The sequence below is a fragment of the Rhea pennata genome, chromosome 1, assembly GCF_028389875.1.
Source record: "Rhea pennata isolate bPtePen1 chromosome 1, bPtePen1.pri, whole genome shotgun sequence".
NCBI lineage: Eukaryota > Metazoa > Chordata > Aves > Rheiformes > Rheidae > Rhea > Rhea pennata.
Genome location: NC_084663.1, coordinates 42586457 through 42606281, shown reverse-complemented (window position 1 = coordinate 42606281; position 19825 = coordinate 42586457). Strand labels below are relative to the sequence as shown.

The 19825-nt window shown below is 38.2% G+C and overlaps 1 protein-coding gene across 2 annotated transcripts in view; it reads right to left on the bottom strand.

The window, feature by feature from the left end:
* NAV3 (neuron navigator 3) overlaps positions 1-1963 on the bottom strand; it is a 411497-nt gene extending 409534 nt beyond the window's left edge. For both annotated transcript variants that reach the window (XM_062584755.1, XM_062584764.1), the window contains exon 1: positions 1841-1963. In XM_062584755.1, coding sequence (XP_062440739.1) covers positions 1841-1912 — 72 coding nt within the window. In that variant the 5' untranslated portion in view covers positions 1913-1963. The remainder of the gene's footprint in view (positions 1-1840) is intronic.
* Positions 1964-19825: the final 17862 nt, after the last annotated feature.

Below are 19825 nucleotides of genomic sequence, written 5' to 3'. Positions count from 1 at the left end.
AAGAGCAGCATATTCCTATGAGTAAGAAGTCCAGCAAAGGGGTCAGGAGACCTGCATGGGTGAGCAAGGAGCTCTTGGCCAAATTCAGACAGAAGAAGAAAATACACAGAATGTGGAAGAGGGGACAGGCTGCTAGGGAGAATTAAAGGAATGCAGTCAGCGTATGTAGAGACACTGCGAGGAAGGCTAAGGCCATTTGGAATTAAGTCTGGCAAGGGATGTTAAGGACCACAAGAAGGGATTCTTCAAATACATGAGGAAGACTGGGGAAAATGTGGGCCTACTATTGAATGGGATGGGCACCCTGCTGACGAAGGATACAGAGAAGGCAGAATTACTGAATGCCTTCTTTGCTTCAGTCTTCACTGCTGAGGGTAGCCCTCCCGAATCACAGAGCTTGGAGACAAGGCAGAAGTCTGCAGAAAGGAAGACCCTCCTTTGGTTGAAGAGGATAGGATTAGAGATCTTCTAGGCTAGACATCCACAAATCCATGGGCCCAGATGGGATGCACCCATGGGTACTGAGGGAGCTGGTGGATGTTGTTGCCGGGCTGCTCTCCATCATCTTTGAAAGGTCCTGGAGAACAGGAGCGGTGCCTGAGGACTGGAAGAAAGCCAATGTCACTCCAGTCTTCAAGAAGGGCAAGAAGGAGGACCCAGGAAACTACAGGCTGGTCAGCCTCACCTCCATCCCTGGTAAGGTGATGGAACAGCTCATTCTGGATGTTGTCTCCAGACATATGGAAGAAAAGAAGGGGATCAGGAGTAGCGAGCATGGTTTCACCAAGGGTAAATCCTGCTTAACCAACCTGATAGCCTTCTATGATGGCATCACTGGCTGGGTGGACGACGGAAGAGCAGTGGACGTTGTGTACCTTGACTTCAGCAAGGTTTTTGACACTGTCTCCCAGAACATTCTCCTGGAGAAGCTCAGGAAGTGTGGGTTAGAGGAGTGGACAGTGAGGTGGATTGAGAACTGGCTGAATAGGCAGAGCTCAGAGGGTCATCATCAGTGGCGTGGAGTCCAGTTGGAGGCCTATGGCTAGTGGAGTTCCCCAGGGCTCAGTACTTGGTCCCATGCTGTTCAACTTTTTCATCAATGACCTGGATGAGGGGACAGAGTGCCTCCTCAGCAAGTCTGCTGACGGTACCAAGCTGGGAGGAGTGGCAGATACATCTGAGGGCTGCCATTCAGAGACCTGGACAGGCTGGAGAGTTGCACTCCCCAGCACAAGAGAGACATGGAGCTACTGGGGAGAGTCCAGCATATGGCTATGAATATGGTCAGAGGACTGAAGGATCTGCTCTACGACAAACGGCTGCGAGAACTGGGCCTATTTGGCCTGGAGAAGAGAAGACTGAGGGGGAATCTTATCAATGTGTGTAAGTACCTGAAGGGAGGGTGTCAAGGGGATGGGGACAAACTCTTTTCAGTTGTCCTATGCGAAAGGACAAGAGGCAACGAGCAAAAACTGAACCACAGAAGCTCCGCCTGAACGTGAGGGGGAATTTCTTCCCTGTGATAGTGACGGAGCACTGGCACAGGTTGGCCAGAGAGGTTGTGGAGTCTCGTTCTCTGGAGATCTCCAAGGCCCGTCTGGATGCAACCCTGTCTAACATGCTCTAGGTGACCCTGCTTGAGCAGGGAGGTTGGACTAGGTGATCTCAGGAGGTCCCTTCCAACCTTACCAATTCTGTGATTCTGAGATTCTGTACTGCTATTCTGTGTGAGCACAAAGGCAGACTATTTCATCCTCTAAAGCACATTTGTTTCCATTTTACTAAAAATTAACGAGTTTATAATTCAAAGATAATTAAGTATAATAAAAAATAATGTTACCTTCTTCTGGTCTTCTAGCTTGTGGCTTACTGGATTCCTTCCATGTTTGTTCATTTCTGAAGATAAATCCATCACATTCACTCCTTGCCCTTCAAAACGAAATTGGTTCAGCAGTACAGCAAACTAATCCAAAAAACAGGGGCTAAAAACACACAGACATGGTGTTTTTCCCTCACACACCATCTCTGAACATCAATGACTTGGAGAAATAACTAAAAAATCCAACGATTTTGCTGAGGAAAACTCTGCAGTTCACTCTTGGGACTTTCCAAATCACCATAGCGTTTTAGAAAAGCTGACACTTAAGAAGAGAAATATCCGTTTGCTACTTTCAACTCCAGCTGCTATCTGTATCTTTCTTCACAGGTTTCCATTTTACATGAGGTTACATTCTGTCTGTGAACCTGTCGAGACAAAAAAAAAAAAAAAAAGAAAGGCATCAAGATTGATTTGCAGTTTGCTGCCATTCTTCATAAACGATTATCTGTCTTCCTCGGGTGAGATTTTTTGGGTTACTGGGTTGTTTTTTTGTTTTTGAGAGGAGCTCACTGTGTTTTATGATTGAATACTACAGCACTATACACGATTCCATTTCGTTCCCCCTCCACATAACAACATGTTCAAGAGTGTTCACAGTGAATACCTAGGGAATTGAAGCTACTGCTATCAAGAAAAAGTTCAAGGAAAGAGAAAAGACTATTTAACTTAAGAGAACATAAATGAAGATTTTATGTCATCCCTTTGTACCTTAGGAAAGTGAGAAAATCTACAGTCAAAATTCAAAGTCCTAGCCAACGAGACAACTCATAAATAAATAAATAAATAAAGAGCCCTCTCCCCCACACCCAGCTTTTATTAAGAGCTGCAACTTGGAAAAAAAGTCACTACAAACATGATTTGGTTGCCAGAAAGTTAGTTATATTAATAATGGAAAAAGAAAGAGCCAAAGAATCTTTTTCTGTCTTGATTGACAATAAGATCATAGAATATTGATGGCTTACATGCAATTTAAAGTCAATTGTTAACTGAATTAACTGAATAGATGAAGCTCACACAGAAATTAATTTGAATGTGATTTTAACTCATTTTAAATGTGTAACATTCACAGTATGACTTCACTTTTGCACATGGAGTAAGAATGTGCGTCAGTAGGGTATTGAATGGTATATGCTAGAACACGCAACCAGTCTCCAAGATGACATTGAAAAGGTTATTTTCATAGAAAAAAGATCCATTGGGGTCACTGCCAATGTTCCTATTGACTTCAGCTGACCTAAGAGGAAAGAGTTTGGTGAACACTGCAGTGTAACTGATCTATACTTAGGCCAAAATGGCTGAAGTTTGCCTTCAAAAAAGAAAAACATATCTAAGTGCTTGCAAATTTTTACCTATGTGCCTAAACATGAGTGTCACAGAAATGAAGACTGTGAATTGGGAGTTGAAGTCTGGTGCTGGTTTCTAGGAGGATCTGAACTAACCTCCTGCCTTTGCATTTATGTTTTTAATGGAAGATGTCACTGGCTCATGCCATGCCAAATAAATGATACTGTTGAGTTTCAGGTTTCTTTGTTAGGAGAGTCTTAGATTTCTCTGGCTATTTCCATTCTCAGTTTTGCATTTTCACCAAGACATAAAAGCTGGAGGTGTAGAGGGTTCTTATGCAATTCTTCTTTTTTGATGGCAGTGAATAATAATAGTAATAATAATAATAATAAACATGAGGCCTAGTACCACTACTAAGATGGTAATCTTTCTTTTTGTGATCCAGTTATTAATAAACAGGAAAAAGGTATAAGCTGTCACTATCTGTCAGGTGATCCCATAAGGGTGGGATAAACCCAATTGAGAGAGGAAAGGAAGGGAAAGGAAGGGCACAGTGTTGAAATCAAGAAACATTGACAGCAAGTACTAGATATAATGTCTCTGCCAGACTGACGAGTATTCCAAAAAGTATAGTAGATTTGATTTTTCTGTCAGACTAAGAGATATTCCAGAAAGAAATTAAATTTCAGTTATTCTTACCACCACAATTTTCTTAACCATATACATGCATCTTCATACACACACACACACACACACACACACACACACACACACACACACACACATACACACACGAAGTATATATCTGTTCAAAAAACAAATAGAAGTAACTGGAAGATGCATCTGTATGGCAAAATTACAGGAATATAAATAGTGCTATACAAAGCTACTGCACGACAGAACACGTAGCAAGCTAGGAATTTTTCCAAACACAGGTTTAGCTTGCTGTGTGTTACCTAAGCATATAACCAGTTTTATCGGCTATTCTCATTTCTGCATATCACCTTCTAATGGTTTGCAATAACAAAGATGAGAAGTAAATTACAATAATATTTGGCAAAGTGGGTTCCAATACTTGTCAAAGGAGATTCAAATGCTTGCACAGTACCATCCTGTTCATTTTTTAGAGCGCCACGCACAAGTCACTGAAATAAACAAGACTATAAGGCACATTAGTCGCCCAGAAAAGAGATGACACGCAAAAATACTGCACTGTGAAAAACTTTCATAATTCAGAATTTTTGTGGGATTAACTAGCAGATCAATTTCAGTAGCAGTTTATAATCTTCACAACTACTCAGGCTGCTTCTGAAGCATGTAGTAACGTGTAACTAACGTGCCCCAAGACCTTGATCCCTATATGGCTCCATTAGCCAAAGTATATCCAGCTTCTTCCCACCTCCATTTCCATGGAGGCACAAGTGCAGTGAGGCCCGAACTACTGCCCGTGATATTCTCATGCATATAATGGTCTCACCCTTATGTGGGGCCTCCTAGGCACAATATGCAATTCCCCCAATTCAGAGAGCTTCAGGGATACAAAAAGTCCACAAATCTGTAATTTCAGGACATGGGAATATGAAACATTAAACCCTGCTGCAGCAACCAACATCTGGATTTAAATTTTCAACAGTTTCAGAGCTCAGATAAGTCAAAAACAAGCTGCTAAAAACAAGCAGTTTCTCTGGTTCATTTTATGGTCAGACATGTAAATTATATTGTTCCCCATGCCTGGCAATTATACTATATCAGGCAATTAGTCTATTCTGTGGAACTGTATAGTGTTTTCAAGCCAAAGTTGGAGAGAATACAAATAATTTTGTTTGGACTGGCCTCATTACTTTTAACATGCAAAGCACAGGGTGGCAATTCTTACTCATTCCACCCAATACGTTGTTCAACAGTCTTCAGTCTTTTCAGCATGAACAGCTCTAATTAAATGCTCTTGGCTGGCAATTTTATATATATATATATGCATATATATGTGTGTATATATATATATATATATATATACACAAAATTGCCAGCCAAGAGCATATATATAGCATATATATTTTATATGTATATATGCATATATATGTATGTATAAAAATAGTGGCATCCAATTTTTATTCACCATTTTACAGTAATATTTAACATATAGGAAATCACAGAAGAAGAATATCCAAAGTGTTCTAGAAAATCGAATGATCACATAGTTAATAGCATAAATTTTACTAGGCTTTCTAATAAAATTACAAAAGATAAGAAGAATTAGAGCTTTTTCATAATTGTATTCCTTTAACAGGCACGTAGCAGTCATTCAATGATAATCTCTGATCATTTTGCAAATGCATATAATAAAACAGACTGCCAGATTAAGCATTTAGCACTACAGATGCAAGCCTACAGTAAGTGAGCTATCCAAATTAGGAGCATCCTTCCCTAGACTTTCTTATCAAATAACAAGAGGAAGAAAGTATTTTCCAGAAGTATTTCTGTTTGTAGTCCGCTGAATCACTCCTCCAGAGGCACTATAGAAGACATTCAAAGTAATTAAGAGTCTAGTTTAGTGACCCCTATTGCATGCCTAAATTCAGATTTAACTTGGACTAAAAGACTAAATGCACCTGAAGTAACTTTTGGTTTTACTTCACTATGAGCCATGGGTTACTAGCGGGGAACAACCCTAGATTATCTTTGGAGTTATTTACCAGAGCTATCCCTTCCATATCACCATTACTGTCAACGTAAGTTGCACTTGAAAAGTTTATGCTGCCAGGAGCTTCCAGAAGCAAGCTCTCTAGAGGTCCCTTTCTTTTTTTCTTTTTTTTTTTCTTCCCCCTCCCTGCCTTAACTGCTACATTCACTAAATATTTGGTTGACGTTAACACAAATATCCTTTGAGAATCTGGATGCTGCAAGTCAACCTGGTCAGAGAGAAAAAAAAATTGCAAGTAGTTACTGTATCTTATTCTATTTCCTTGGCACTACATGGAAGGAGTTGGCTTACAACCTTGGAAAAATCTAGAGATAATAAAGTTTTTTTCTGGGCTTCATCCCATTGTAAGTGGCCTTCTGATTTATTAAAACTCTTTGACTTACTACACTGCATTTTGAGGGCTACCTGGGAGGTTGCATACTAAGACACTGCTTCATTGTATTTGCCATCAGCAATGATGGGGAAAAGAAATACATCAAAACCTCCCCCTCCCTAAGATCAAGCTCTCTTTCTAGAATTTTATTTATTTCCTGTATGGACATTTCCAAGTTTTGCCACACCATTAAAGCTACTTTGCAGTGAGCTTGAGGCATGTGCAGGGACAAAACAGTGGTTGTAATTTGTGCTTTTCAATTTTTAATGTTTGTGTGCAGGATAATAACCAAAATGCAGCTCCAAGGCGGCTTATGCATTGATAAGGGATTTATGGTTAAAAGCACTTGAGAGTTATGTTTTTATTAAACTTTTCTGGAAATATTGATACAGAAATGATTTTCTGCATATGCTGACAGAAAAAGCCCTGCAAATTTTACAGAAAAACAAACTCATACTGATTTTCAGTATTAGTAGTTTATTATCAAAATGAGCTTATACTTAATATGTATTTATAAACGATATAGTGCTCAAAGAATCTGCTGTGTGTTTTGACCAAGTCTCTTCTAATGAGAAACCAAACTGATGACAGTGATCAGCAAGTACAGCAGAGTAGAGAAGCATATGACTTGAGTTAGGGGTGGAGGGGTCTTTAGGTGAAGTGATACAGGCAGTTGTATACACATTATGAGAAGTGTAACTGAAGGATATGTGGACATGCAGTATGCAGGTTGTGGAAGAGTACCAGGGAAAAAAAAGAGGCATGCTCACTGATAACAGCTGGGAGCTATTGTTTTTAGCAACTATGAGGATGCAAAATTTGAGGGGCTGGGGGATGGTAAAAAGCAGATATTGAGTATGTTAGCTGTTCACATCTTTCAAACATGATAGTGTTTATGCCAGGGATGGCAGCCTGGCTGACAGAAAGGATGGGACTGTAGGTCAAGCTGTCGAAGCCCTGACTCCCTTGACATGAGCAGTGGGGCACATTCTTCATGCAAGGAGTCCTCTGCCCCACCATCCTCAGGATTGATCCTTGCTATTGTCATAAATTGAGACTCACCACTAACATTTTGGAAAAAAAAAATTATTCACCTCTTCACTTCTGACATGCAGCTGATGGATGTCAGAGATATAACTGCCACCCTTGCTGTGCTCATGAAACCTCTAGGTGATATGGCACCCCAACGCGATCCCAAAAATACATCCAGCTTCACAATGACCCCAAATACGTATCTCTAATCATGAAAGCTTCTTAACTTCCCTTGTAATTTTTCCACACAGAGAAAAAGCATTTAGGACCCCTCTACAGGTCTAACTGCAAGCATAATGCTCAGGCATGTAAGGAGTTATCAGGAAAGAGGAAGATGTTGACTCTTGGAGGATTTGAGAGCAGTATCAAAGAACCCTGCCTTTAGCCATCATTCAGAATGAGCAGCCAGTATCTGTTCTCAGCATACATGGATGATAGAAGTGCCATAGTAAGGCTTGTCTGCAACAGATAAAAGTAATCTGGGAAGGCAGCTGGTAAGCCAACAAAATACCTCAAAGCAGTGAGACTTGCCTATAGAATTATTTCTTCAGATATAAAATTACTTCTGGTCCAAATAGCAATAAAACGGGTCCGGATATACTCTTGATGCACAATGATACAAAAAGCTGCATCTTTCCAATCAATGCGGTGGTATTTACTCAGATGAAAAGCAAGCACATAATGACAAGTCCAGAGATGACACTTATCTTCCTTTGTTAAGTGTGTATCTGGATGAAACACTTTGTATGTCTGTAAGTGCTGTCATCCTATCCTCTGCATTTTTTATAGGGCAAAATGTTCATTACTCCTCTTCTCTTGAGCACAGAATGCTACACTGGAATCATTACATTATTGGTCAGGATGAAATTACAAGTGTTTGTATTGTTCCTGGCTCTGGACAATGTCAATTACAATATTTATTTTCATGAGCAACAGATTTGTACACATTAAAGAAAAAAATAAAAAGATTACAATGGGGTTCTAATTCTTAAGTTCTTCCAATGCTGTTGGAAGAACTGCTGTTGCAGTTCTTCCAATGCAAAGCAAGATGCTGACTGCCGTCGTTTCATCAGGCTGAATGCACACACTTACAGTGGTTCGCATACTGACTTAGCCAGCAAAGTAAAAAAAAAAAATGCAGAATGTCTCCTAGCAATATCTGGGGACATTCCAGATTCCCATATGCTCAGAAATCATTGCCGTAACTGGTGAAACAACTCCTATTTCTTATTTTTACATACAGTATTTACAGATCCATTCCAGAACGGAGCTGCTTGGATTTTGTTAACAGTCTTCTCACACTAGTCAGATGAACTGTTGGGCTCACTCAAGGCCCTCCTATCTTTCTTAGCAATCTCCATCAAACAGACTGAATGCTATACACAGAGCTGTTGTTATGTACCAATTTATTTCAATATTGCAAACAGCACCAGACAGAAATGCCTCATCTCTTTCATCATCCAATTCTTTAGTTATTGGGCATCAGAGATACAGAAAGTGTAAGAAAGTAAATACAACATGTGTTTTTGAGAGGTAGTCCATTCCAGTTTTTTATTACCATCTTTCCCACAGATTTTGTGAAGGAAGACAGTTCTGTTGCATGCACAGTACTCTGTGCCAAGATACATGATTGAGCACCAGATATAACTGATATCTGGTGAACTTACTACACATTATGCTGCTAGATATGAAATTCTTGTGATTGGTATGTGCAATGTCTACTTATCAACGTATGTCTCACAGGAGTGCTGCACTGGCCCAGTTCCGGCTTGAGTAGTTATTTCAATTCCTTATGTACATCTCCACTAATTTCAGTGAGATACTTCTCCATTTCTGTCCAAAGCTATTTTGGGTGCTCCTCTATACTTCTGAAATAGAGACGATGTCTCCTCTTAAAAATCATATGGATGTTAAATGGTATTCTGACATACGGAGACTCTCAGTGAACAGGACAGAGAAACTTATTAAGATTTGTGAGAAACAGAACGGCTAATGAAAAACAGTTCAGCTTGCATACCTTTGAAATTTTGTTTCCTAGGGAGCTATTAAAACTTCCTCTCTGTTGCTCTTAAGTTTCGATTTGCAGGCTGAAAAAAAAAAGATGTAGCTGATCTGTTTATGAGCAGTGGCCATTCTTCTGGGCCTTCTAGTCGTCTACATTTCTTCCTCTAACTACATTGTCAAGACACCAGAAATCCCAGACAAATTACTAAATACTTTTTTTGTCTACTTTACAAGATTTCCAGGCAGAAAAAAGCAGGAATGCTTTGGGAAATATCTACTAATAGGGTAAATATGTGGAGATTAATATATCAGGTATGTCTTGACACCCCCTAGATGTCAAATCTTTGCTATTATTCCATGAATGGCAATGCTGTTTCACGTGAAGTGTATTCTCTCTGGCTCCTACGCTATGACTAAGAGAAACAGAGGCATAGACTGAAGTTTCACATATATTGCTATTTTGAGCAATTTACGTATTTGTATGTTTCTGTAAACAGCATACTGAAGGATCACCAATTACATGAAACAGTTAAATCCACTTCCCCTGCCTCCCTGGAAATGAGGAGATACATCCCCCACTTTGATATATCTAAATCCTTAAATCTTAAAAATATCATTAAACCACACAGCTGTTCTTGGTGTTCTATGACTTGCTAAATTCTTGATCAAAGAGCTAGCTGCTTTTCAGAATATTTTTAACTCTATGCCTGTTACAAGTGATAGACCAAAAACCATACCTATCTTCTGAGAACATATCTCTGACAATTTCACGGGTGCCTTAAAAGTTGCCAATTAATTTTTTCAATATTTGTTCAGTAGCAGCCTTTTCTGGTGACCCTAGTACTTATCCCAAGAAGTTACACATGGCTGCTGATTAAGTACTGCAAGCAATGCCTCACCAAACCTGATGCCTCAGTATTCCACTCACGTCTAGTCTAGCCTCTTGCAATTAATTCGATCGACTTAAAGATGTAGCTGAATCAACAAACAGTTCCTAGAGAGAGCAAAGCAGAGGAAAACTGAGAAAATTAGACAAGTGTTCAAAGATAAATAAGGAATGCAAAAAGATTACAAATGAATCGTATAGAAACAGATTTAAGCAACAGAAAGTATGTAACAGTGTTTGAAGACAAAGAGCAGCAACACCTGATACATCTTAACTATGAATTAGAAAGATGACCTGTAACAGTTTATTTGCCTTCACAATCACAGGATCATTTTTTCTCAGTATACCTAGCTTTTACACTATTCACTCATTGTTTGTCACTCTTCATTAACACTGACAATTGCTCAGTCCATATATTTTTACCCACTGATTGAACCTGTAAAGCTTTAGGCCACATCCACACTCAAAAGTTTCTTCTGTTAACCTAAGGATCTAAATAATCTCTAGTTCAGGCTTAAGTTTGGTTTATCTAGTTCTTGGTCATTTCAGGCAAAACTTAAGCAGACCTTGGGTATACCACATATACAATTGCATTTCAATTTATCAAAACACATGTCAAGTGTACCTGAGTACCTCAAAGCTTAAAGTTCATTAAAAGGTTGCCATAGAAGAACTTTAATTGGAAATAATGTGATATTAGGATGCAGAGGAATACCCAGACACTCTGAAGCTTTACTGAAAATGTGGCATCAAAAAGAGTGAGAGGTGAAATACTCCTAAAATTTTTATGTATCTGCCTTGCATATAATTACCATCAACTACATATTACCCATCTGCAGCTACGGAAAGCTTTGCATCTGCTTAGAACAAAGCACATCTCCAAATGTCCTAAAATATGTCTCAAGACAGTGAGGTAATCTTATGTAAAATCACATGCCACTTGTAAATAGATTTGCATCTCTAAGAAAAACAAAGCACCTAATGGCTGCATCTTGGGCATGATATATCTGAGCAAACACAGATGTGTAAGTCTGAGCTAGTCGTTCAGCTGTCTCTAGTTTGAGGAGATAAACAGGCACTTTTAGAACACGATTTGTCTCACTCAGAATACCTCAGATGAATCATAACCTAAAAATCACCATCTCTTTCCACAGACTGGAGAAAGACAACATGGTGACTATGTAAGGCACAGACCTTCATATAATTGCTGTCTAAAGTCAGGTGAGAGGAACCTCTTCCTTGAGATCATTTGTAGTAACAGACAGAATATATGAAGATAAGCATCCAAACAAAGCTCAGTGTTAGGAAGATCTACAAAAAGGAAGAATAATAAACCTAAAACCACTAACACATCTGTTCAAGTCTTACTGAAATAATTCCCTACAAGATTACTGTGCCAGCCATCACCATGTCTTAAAAGTAGAGTGGTGTCTCTCTTGTAAAAACATCTGATCTCTACTGGTTTGTTACAGACAGGTTACTGCAGCAAGCAAAATCTCTATCTACTCTAGGGGCTAAGCATCTGCTCCTTCCGCTATGAAGTTGCCTACAACTATCCCTGCATCAAGTTCTACTCAAACTCGTTTCTTCAAAGTTCAATTTTGACTTGGCAAACAGTCTCTCAAGAAGTCGCTTTGGTTCCTTTTTAGTATAAAATGCACATCAAAAATACCTCTTCAGGACTCCAAATCCTATCCTATTTTTTTTAACTTGTAATTGAAGAAAAATTGCATAGCTTCTATTCTAATCAGTGATAAACCACACAAAAGCAAACAGGAGGAGTTTTGCTCTTCTTTTTTAACCATGCAAATATTTTGGGTAGTTGTTTTGCATTCTAATATTCAAAGAGTTTTTTGACGTGGTTATTTCTCGCTCTTGTTTGAGAGGCTGACCGCATGACCTTCTCAGCTTGTCTCATTTCCATACCATACACTATGAAAATCATCTCTGTTTTGCATCACCAAATTACCTTCCCTGAAAGGTAGCTATAACAATGGTGACAATCCTATGACTTCTAGCTCACATAGAAACCACTCCTGACGTATCAGTAATATGGATCTCTGACCTGGCTACAAGTTTTCTCCTTGCCTATATCCCACATCCATATTTAGAGGTTCTGGGATTTCTTATCACATAATGAGATTATAGATATTAAAAGAAATCGAAGATACTGTTTGCAACACGGTTTATAACATCTGTAGTATCTTGTACAGTTTATTGCATAAATGACACATTACTATTGTATGCAGTATTTTATTGTGTTCATCATTTCTAAGCTTTTTCAATGTCCTGCTAATGTAAAGTACAACAGATTTCTCAGCTGCTGAAAATGGAGCTGTAAGAGTGAATTGTCACTTGCTGTTAATCCCCCTTTGTCCAAGTTAATTACAGGATCTACTATTTAGGAAGGGTTATTATTTTCCTACTTTTTCTTCCAAAAAGGAAATGGCCAAACTTGGAAAATACGTATTTTTCAGCAGTTTTTAATAGCTAGAACTACCATAAAAAGGACACCATGTCTTGTCTCACTAGTGCAACCATTTCCATTTAAATCAAGGACTGTGTTAGGATGAAATACACCTACATCTACATATCACTGATGACCACTTTGGCTCTCCCTTAGAGCCTACACAACTCAAGTCTGATGAAACCTGAAGTAGCACCTAGGTCTACAAGAGATACATTTACATAATCTATAGTGTGGCTATTTCAGCCTACCCACTGGTTTTACTAATATTAAGCACTCTAGGAATAATATTATTTTAATCCTCCCTTAAAAGTATTTTAAACAGCCTTTCCCTCCAGTGCCACTACAGAAGTTTCAAATTGCCAAATTCCTACAGTTTAGCCATGAGCCTATGGAAACCTTTATAAATACAAGTACTGAAATGTACAGAGGAATAAATATACTCTCTTAACAGCCTCTTCTCAAGGACAACAATAACTCACAGAGAATAAGGCCAGTGAATCTCCCTCCACTGTTAGCAACACAATGGTTACATGTGTAACAGCGAACTAGAAGTCATTCAGTTGAAAAGCTTTCCAGTGGGTATGTTCCTGATTTTTAAACAAAAACATGTTCCAGCCCTTTGAAAAGTGCCAAAAAAATTAGCTAAGTATATTTGAAATGTGCAGTTATTAAAGGGAAAGAAAAGGAAATGCTAATCAACAATACCAAGAATTCTTATTTTTGCTGTTGAGACAGCTGTCGTGTAATTTGCCCTCCCAGTTATCGAAACGTGACTCATGTCACAACCCCCTGCTGAATTAGACCACAAACGTACACTGCTTGCACTGATGTGTTTACATCTAAATATTGTCAGTCTCAGAGACATGACTGGTAATCACTACACATAACATGTATCATTCAAAAGATAAACAAGTGCACAGGTCAGGGATCTGCACTGACAAAATAAGCACAACTACTTTATGTGATCAAACACATATGTACAGAATATATGAAAGGACCATGAACAGTGTTTATCTGGATAATATTTGTATTTCATCTGTATAAGTATTTGGATTTGCTATTATCATTACCCAGAAAAAGACAATAGTGATCGCAAAGCATGAGTGAAACAACGCCAAAAGGAAGATTTAGCAGCCAGGCTGAGCATGTATTTTAAGGAAATCTGGTTTCTGAAATTATAAACTCAAATTTAATTAATTTGTTTGCCAACTGCTCAGACTGGCAGAAACGCAGATTGAAACAGTTCTATAAAATATATTATGTATTATATTGTAAAATGTATTATGTACTATATTACAGATAAATTATCTACCTGGAAAACTTTCTGTAATTAATTGCATTATATAAATGGCTTCAGATAACAGAAAGTTTCATCCTATAAAGACATCTCAGCTTTGTTAATTTTCTAGAGCCAGTAACATTTCAGAGCAAAGCGGTAATACTGAACAGACTGCTACATCTAAAAATACAGCCATTATACATGCAGTATTATTGTTATGCACAAAAATTAATCCGTATTTTTGTACATACTCACAAATCAGATGATTGCTATTACCTAGCATGCACACAGATCTCAGAAAGATGTAATACTTCAAGGTTTCATTTTACTTCAATTGATTTTCTATGACAGGTTTTTGAAGTAAAACCAACTTTTTATTTTTTTAGCTGAAGCAGCCTAAACTGCTTCAACCAAAATAAAAGATTATATGTTCCAGTTGTTACCATATAATACTTATAACTACCTTGAAGTACTGGCACAATACTGAAGAGCTTTTAAAAATAGAAACTGAAACCAAAATCCAGCACATTTATATAAAAGCAGCAGGATATAAAATACGTTGCACTTTATAAAGGCTTATACGTACCAGATAATGCAGCAAGAATGCTTAATTTGTTTCATCTTGTCATTATAAGATTCTACACGAAAATAATGCATTATTGCTACTTACAGATTTCTACATTCTTGCTGCTTGTAGATTAAAAGTAATTAAAATAAAATCACAGAAGTGGAGGTTAGATTAGAAGAAAAGGCTCAGAAAACAATGTCTTTACCCCAGGAGTGGATCACATTGCACTGATAGAAATTTAATGGTTCTTCAGGAAGCATAATGAACAACCTTATCTCAGGAGACCTCTGTTCTCTACACACATCAAGAGTGGTGACAGCTCATCCTTCCCAGAAATGAATACCAGGAAGAAAGTGAGCTGCCTAAGAGCGTTAAACCTATGGCATGTTAGAGGCTTGCTGTCATCAGAGGCAAGTATTACCATGCAGCCTACCAAGCTAATTCAGATACTGCAATTCACACAAAGAGACCTTGCTCAGACTTCTTAACAATATGAATCAAGAACCTATCTGTTTAATTTGAGTGTTTGCTTCTACTAACCCGGCAGCCCAATGCCTAATTCCTCATACCACTGTATCACGGAGCCAAGTCTGGTCTGTTCTTGGCAGGTGGTAGGGAGTTGCAAAGGCAGCAAATGCCACCCCCTGGAGTGGAGGGAATATGCGGCATTATTCTGCCAGATTAGTAGTGGCATTGACTGGCTGTAAGAATATTTTGTGCAGACATCCTCCAATAGAATTTGGATCTCTAATATTGGACCCTTAAGTACAGAAATAAAAGATCTGAGGGAAAGCTGTGAAATATTTGGGGTTACAGAAGCATTTGAATAAGCTTTCTCCAAAACAAGAGTGGAAAGTAAAATAGCCCAAGTCAGCAGCTATGCGTTTGCACATATAACATTCCTAGATAATAGAAACCAGAACACAGCATTTTGCACAAGAATTGTAAGGAAAATTCATGACTTGGTCAGTCAAATATAACTGAAGCAAATAAAAGGCCATGTACCCTATAGGAGCTTGAGAGAAGGATAAGTAAGTAAGTTTTGTAAATAATAAAACATGTCCCCCTAGACTGTAAACAGCTGTAAACAGCTATTCACAAAAACCAGCTCAAACAACCTCAGCTACATATTTCTGTGAATAACTTCTCAGCATTGTAAATAAATTCAAACTGCAGCCTAATACTATCTGAAAGAATTTATTCTTATTTCTATAGGATCGTTAATTTGTTCAAGGTTGATCTACACTGCCTAAGATGCTGTAACACTCCAGTGCAATGCTAGATATCCAAGCTAAACATCAACACCTTAGTTGGAACATTGCCCTTGGCTCCTACTCCATCTGAACTAATATACCAAGCAAATATCATAGATGGCAATAATGGGCTCTCTCTTTCTGAGAAACAAAACTAACAGTTATCTACAAATTAAAAAAAAAAATGTTAAGCTGCCAAGGTCTCTCTATTATGAGTGCACTTTTTTACCTGTAATATGCTTATTCCCTTTCAAGAGTGAAGAAAGTGTCATGACTCCTCTCCCCCAACCCTTTTACTTCCTACTTCTTAGGAAATGAGTTGAAACAAATAAAAACAGCCCATTATCATGGCTGTCTCACAACAATAAAAATAACAATAAAGAAATCTTATCTATGCAGTTTGCCACAGCTGTTGGTAGCATAATCAAGTCAAGATGTAGAAGCCTGTATTAAAATTTATGATCTGAAACTGTTTTCATTAAGTAACTACAGTGACATTTCTCTACATAACATTTTCAAAAATAAAACAATCAAAACCATGCCAGTGTTTTCCAATCAAACCACTTTCTGTTCCTGATTTTATAAAAGGGCTAAGAATGATCTTAGCAGCTATTCGCACCTATGAAAACACAATTTTCTATCTCCGCACGACATGGTGAAAGAATTAATGGTGGAGACCATCAGATTCACATTTCATCCCCTTCACCTTCTGGGATCTTTCTTTCCTTTACATAATAATTTTATTCCTGTTGAACTAGACAAGCAATTCGAAAGAGTATCACCATCCTTCTTAAGTAGTACAAAATAAAAAATGAAGTGAAAAAAGATTGTTGCCATCCTGTTCACAGTAAGCAACATCCCATATTAAAAATGCTACAATCACAAAGCAGTTTCAGCAGAGCCAAAGAGGCAAGCAAGAAACTGGAGGCAATCCATCTAGGACAGGGCAGAAGCACTGGTGGGATAACTGCCGGTGCTACTGCCCACAATGCATATGTTCTGTGGTAACAGATCACCCAGTGCTGTCAATCTGGCACCTCCAAGGAACCCTAAATTATCTTGCACAAATATTTAAAAATAGTTCACTGTTTTCATGACAAATAACTTTTCCCATATAGCCCATTTATATAGGCAGCCTCCAAGTCTTAATACTAATTAGCCCTCGGAAGGCTTCTAAGAAGCATTTCAAGAAGAGAGAAAATCATTTCACCCACACTTTTATCATCTGTGGTACAATGTGACAGCTTCTTAAAGAGCTAAATGTAATCCTGAAGGAGAACTCAAACTTGGTTAGGGTAAGTTGTCTTAGGCTCAGATTTTCAAAGCCCCGTTCAAGGCCTTAACTGGGCTCCTAAGGGAAGTTGAAGGCTCCAGTTTTACTAATGAATACAGGGCTCTTTTTTCAAAAGAGAAAACAAAAATCTCAGTACTATTAAATCCTATTGAGTACCCTTTGCCCTATTTTTTATGCCCATCTTGCTGGGTTTTTCTTAGTTTGTTTACCACACTCATTTTTTCTTTGTTCCTCCATGAATATTTGGTACTGTCTTACTCCCTAGAAGGAGACAGGCTATTACTAAACCTCAGACTTAGTAATATTTTCTGTTTTCCTTCATGTAAAATTCAAATTTACCTGAAATTAAGATCATACACAAAAAAGATGGACTAACAACAGTGAGGAAAAGTATTAAGAGATTATTTTAAAATATCTGAAAAATTAGCAATACTGAAAGGAATAGTTGATGTTAATACCTAAGTTAAATTGTCACTACAATTAAAATTTCAATTTTAATTAGAAAGGCAAGTAAATCAAAGGGATTAGATCCATGACAATTCTTAAAAATGATGCACCCTAATTCTTCTATATGATGCCTTTACTCCCAGTATCCCCCAACTGTAAGAGTTTTAGCAGAAATAAAAGCCAGGCTTTTACTGCTCTACCTTGAACATTTGACATTTGAACTGTTCCAAAAGGTAAAAACCACTAGTGCCACAACACACACACACAAAAATCATTTAGATTTTAAGAGAGAAATCTCATGCATGTAAAAAATGAAAGAGAAAATATGTTAACCTGTGGCTAGCATGGTATAGCAGCAGGTAAGAAATGCAGATAGCTCCATAGGGTTGGGGGAAGGAAGTCTTCCTCGGATTTCAAAGCTGGTATAAAGAGGAGCCAATAAAACATGATAATCTGCTAATGCCTATTACTACTGATTCACAGGACCTCCTCTCCCTTGAATTAACCCACACCACAGAGATCACAATGATTTACTAGATGATGCGTAAGGAGAGGTTGGATCACACCACAGCTGACCTAAGACAATAACATACGCAGTAGCAACAGACCAATAATACTTCCAACAACTCCTGTAAGGGGAGCTCAGATAGTATAATGGCAGATCTATTAGCACTAGATCTGTGGAAAATACCTAGGTTTGAAGCTAAGAGACAGTTTTATGGCCTGATTCCTGGCTCTGAAAACTCAGTGGAATTTTTCCTATTGATCTCAGTAGGCTTTGGATCAACAGTGCCATTGTTTCTGTATCTTAGCATTGCTACGTTTAATCAAACCAAGCAACATTAGATCACGCAGGTAATCTAGCCTACCAACCTAACATGATGTTGTCTTCCTCCTCTCACCCAAACCCCCAAATCTAGCAAAAACAAACATAATCGAGAGAAACTTCATTCACAAGTTGGACGGCTCAGCAGATCCATCACTAACAATGCTGTAACCCATTTATATTGCCTTTTGCGCATTGTTTGCTGGCATCTAATCAGTCCTTTGACAAGGTAAGCTGCAAACCAAACAGATGTATAAAGTTTATACTTCATTTAAGAATTCTGCCTGCTAAACCTCTTCCACTGAGACAAAAAAAAAAAAAAAAAAAAAATCCTTGCAATACACTCCTGCACTCCAGCTAGGCTGTAAAATGTCAGACAGGTTTTATAATGTGATACTTGCCAAAACAAAGGGAGATTAGGAGGTTGTCTGAAAGTTAGTGCTAAAGCCTCAGAGAACTGTTTTTTGAACGGCTCATAAATTGACTACTAATGGGCAGCTCTCTGATAGTTTTTTAATTGTTAGGTCAACCACCACAAAGGGAGCTCAATTGTTTTATCTTTACTGTTGTCTTTGTTCAGCAGATGCTTTCTGAGCACCATCAAGCTGGCTTAGTTTGCCAGCTTCTACCCTCTCAGTAGCACCACTGCACTTAACAGTCTGTTTTCATAGAGTTACACCGCAAGGACAGAATTTTGCTGAAAATATCCCAAATATGTTGGCCAGTTTGCAACACTGAAAACAGCCATTACAAAAAAATAGGCACTTCAAAATAGATGCACAGATCCTAAATTAGAAGTCAAACCTTCCAGTCTAACCTAGCATAAGCAGAAAAGAAGGGGTAAAAATCACATTTACACTCAGTGCATCTGGCCACAACAGATCTTCACTGCAAATTAAAGCTGTTCAGAGGCCATTTAAATTAAAGGCAGCTCCGTATAAATCTAAGAAGCCTGTTTATCAACCAAGGAACAAGAAAACACAGGCATAGTCCAGCCAGAATCCCTGTTCTGTGAAAACCTCTCTCCAAATGTTAACCTGGCTGGAGATGAGATAAAAGCTGCAAGGCTAGATAAATCCTCAGGGACCTCCCATCTCTTGCAAGCAGAGCAGGACTGGGCTTGCAATTAACTTTGTATGCTGTGATACATAATCCTCCAGGCTTTTAGTATATAGTACAAGGCAGGAGTCTCTTGGTATTATTTTTCTTCTGATGATAAATTGTAATGGCTAAATTAACAATGACTAAACTGAAAACTAGCAGCTGAGAATATAAAACTCATTTTTAATTACTGTGATAGGAAGAAAGAAAACCAAAAAACCCACAACTTCTGACTACAAAAATAAGGTAGCATAATTGTAAGCATACTAACAGTGGACTTGGACTTGGAGCCCTCTGGAGTGAAAACAGACAGGACAGAAGTTATTTGATATCCAAAAGGTTTCGGTATCTAATGTTGAATAAAGTACATCAAAACAGGCTAAATGGCTAAACATAACTTCAGTACCTCAGAAACTTCCCAAGAGAAG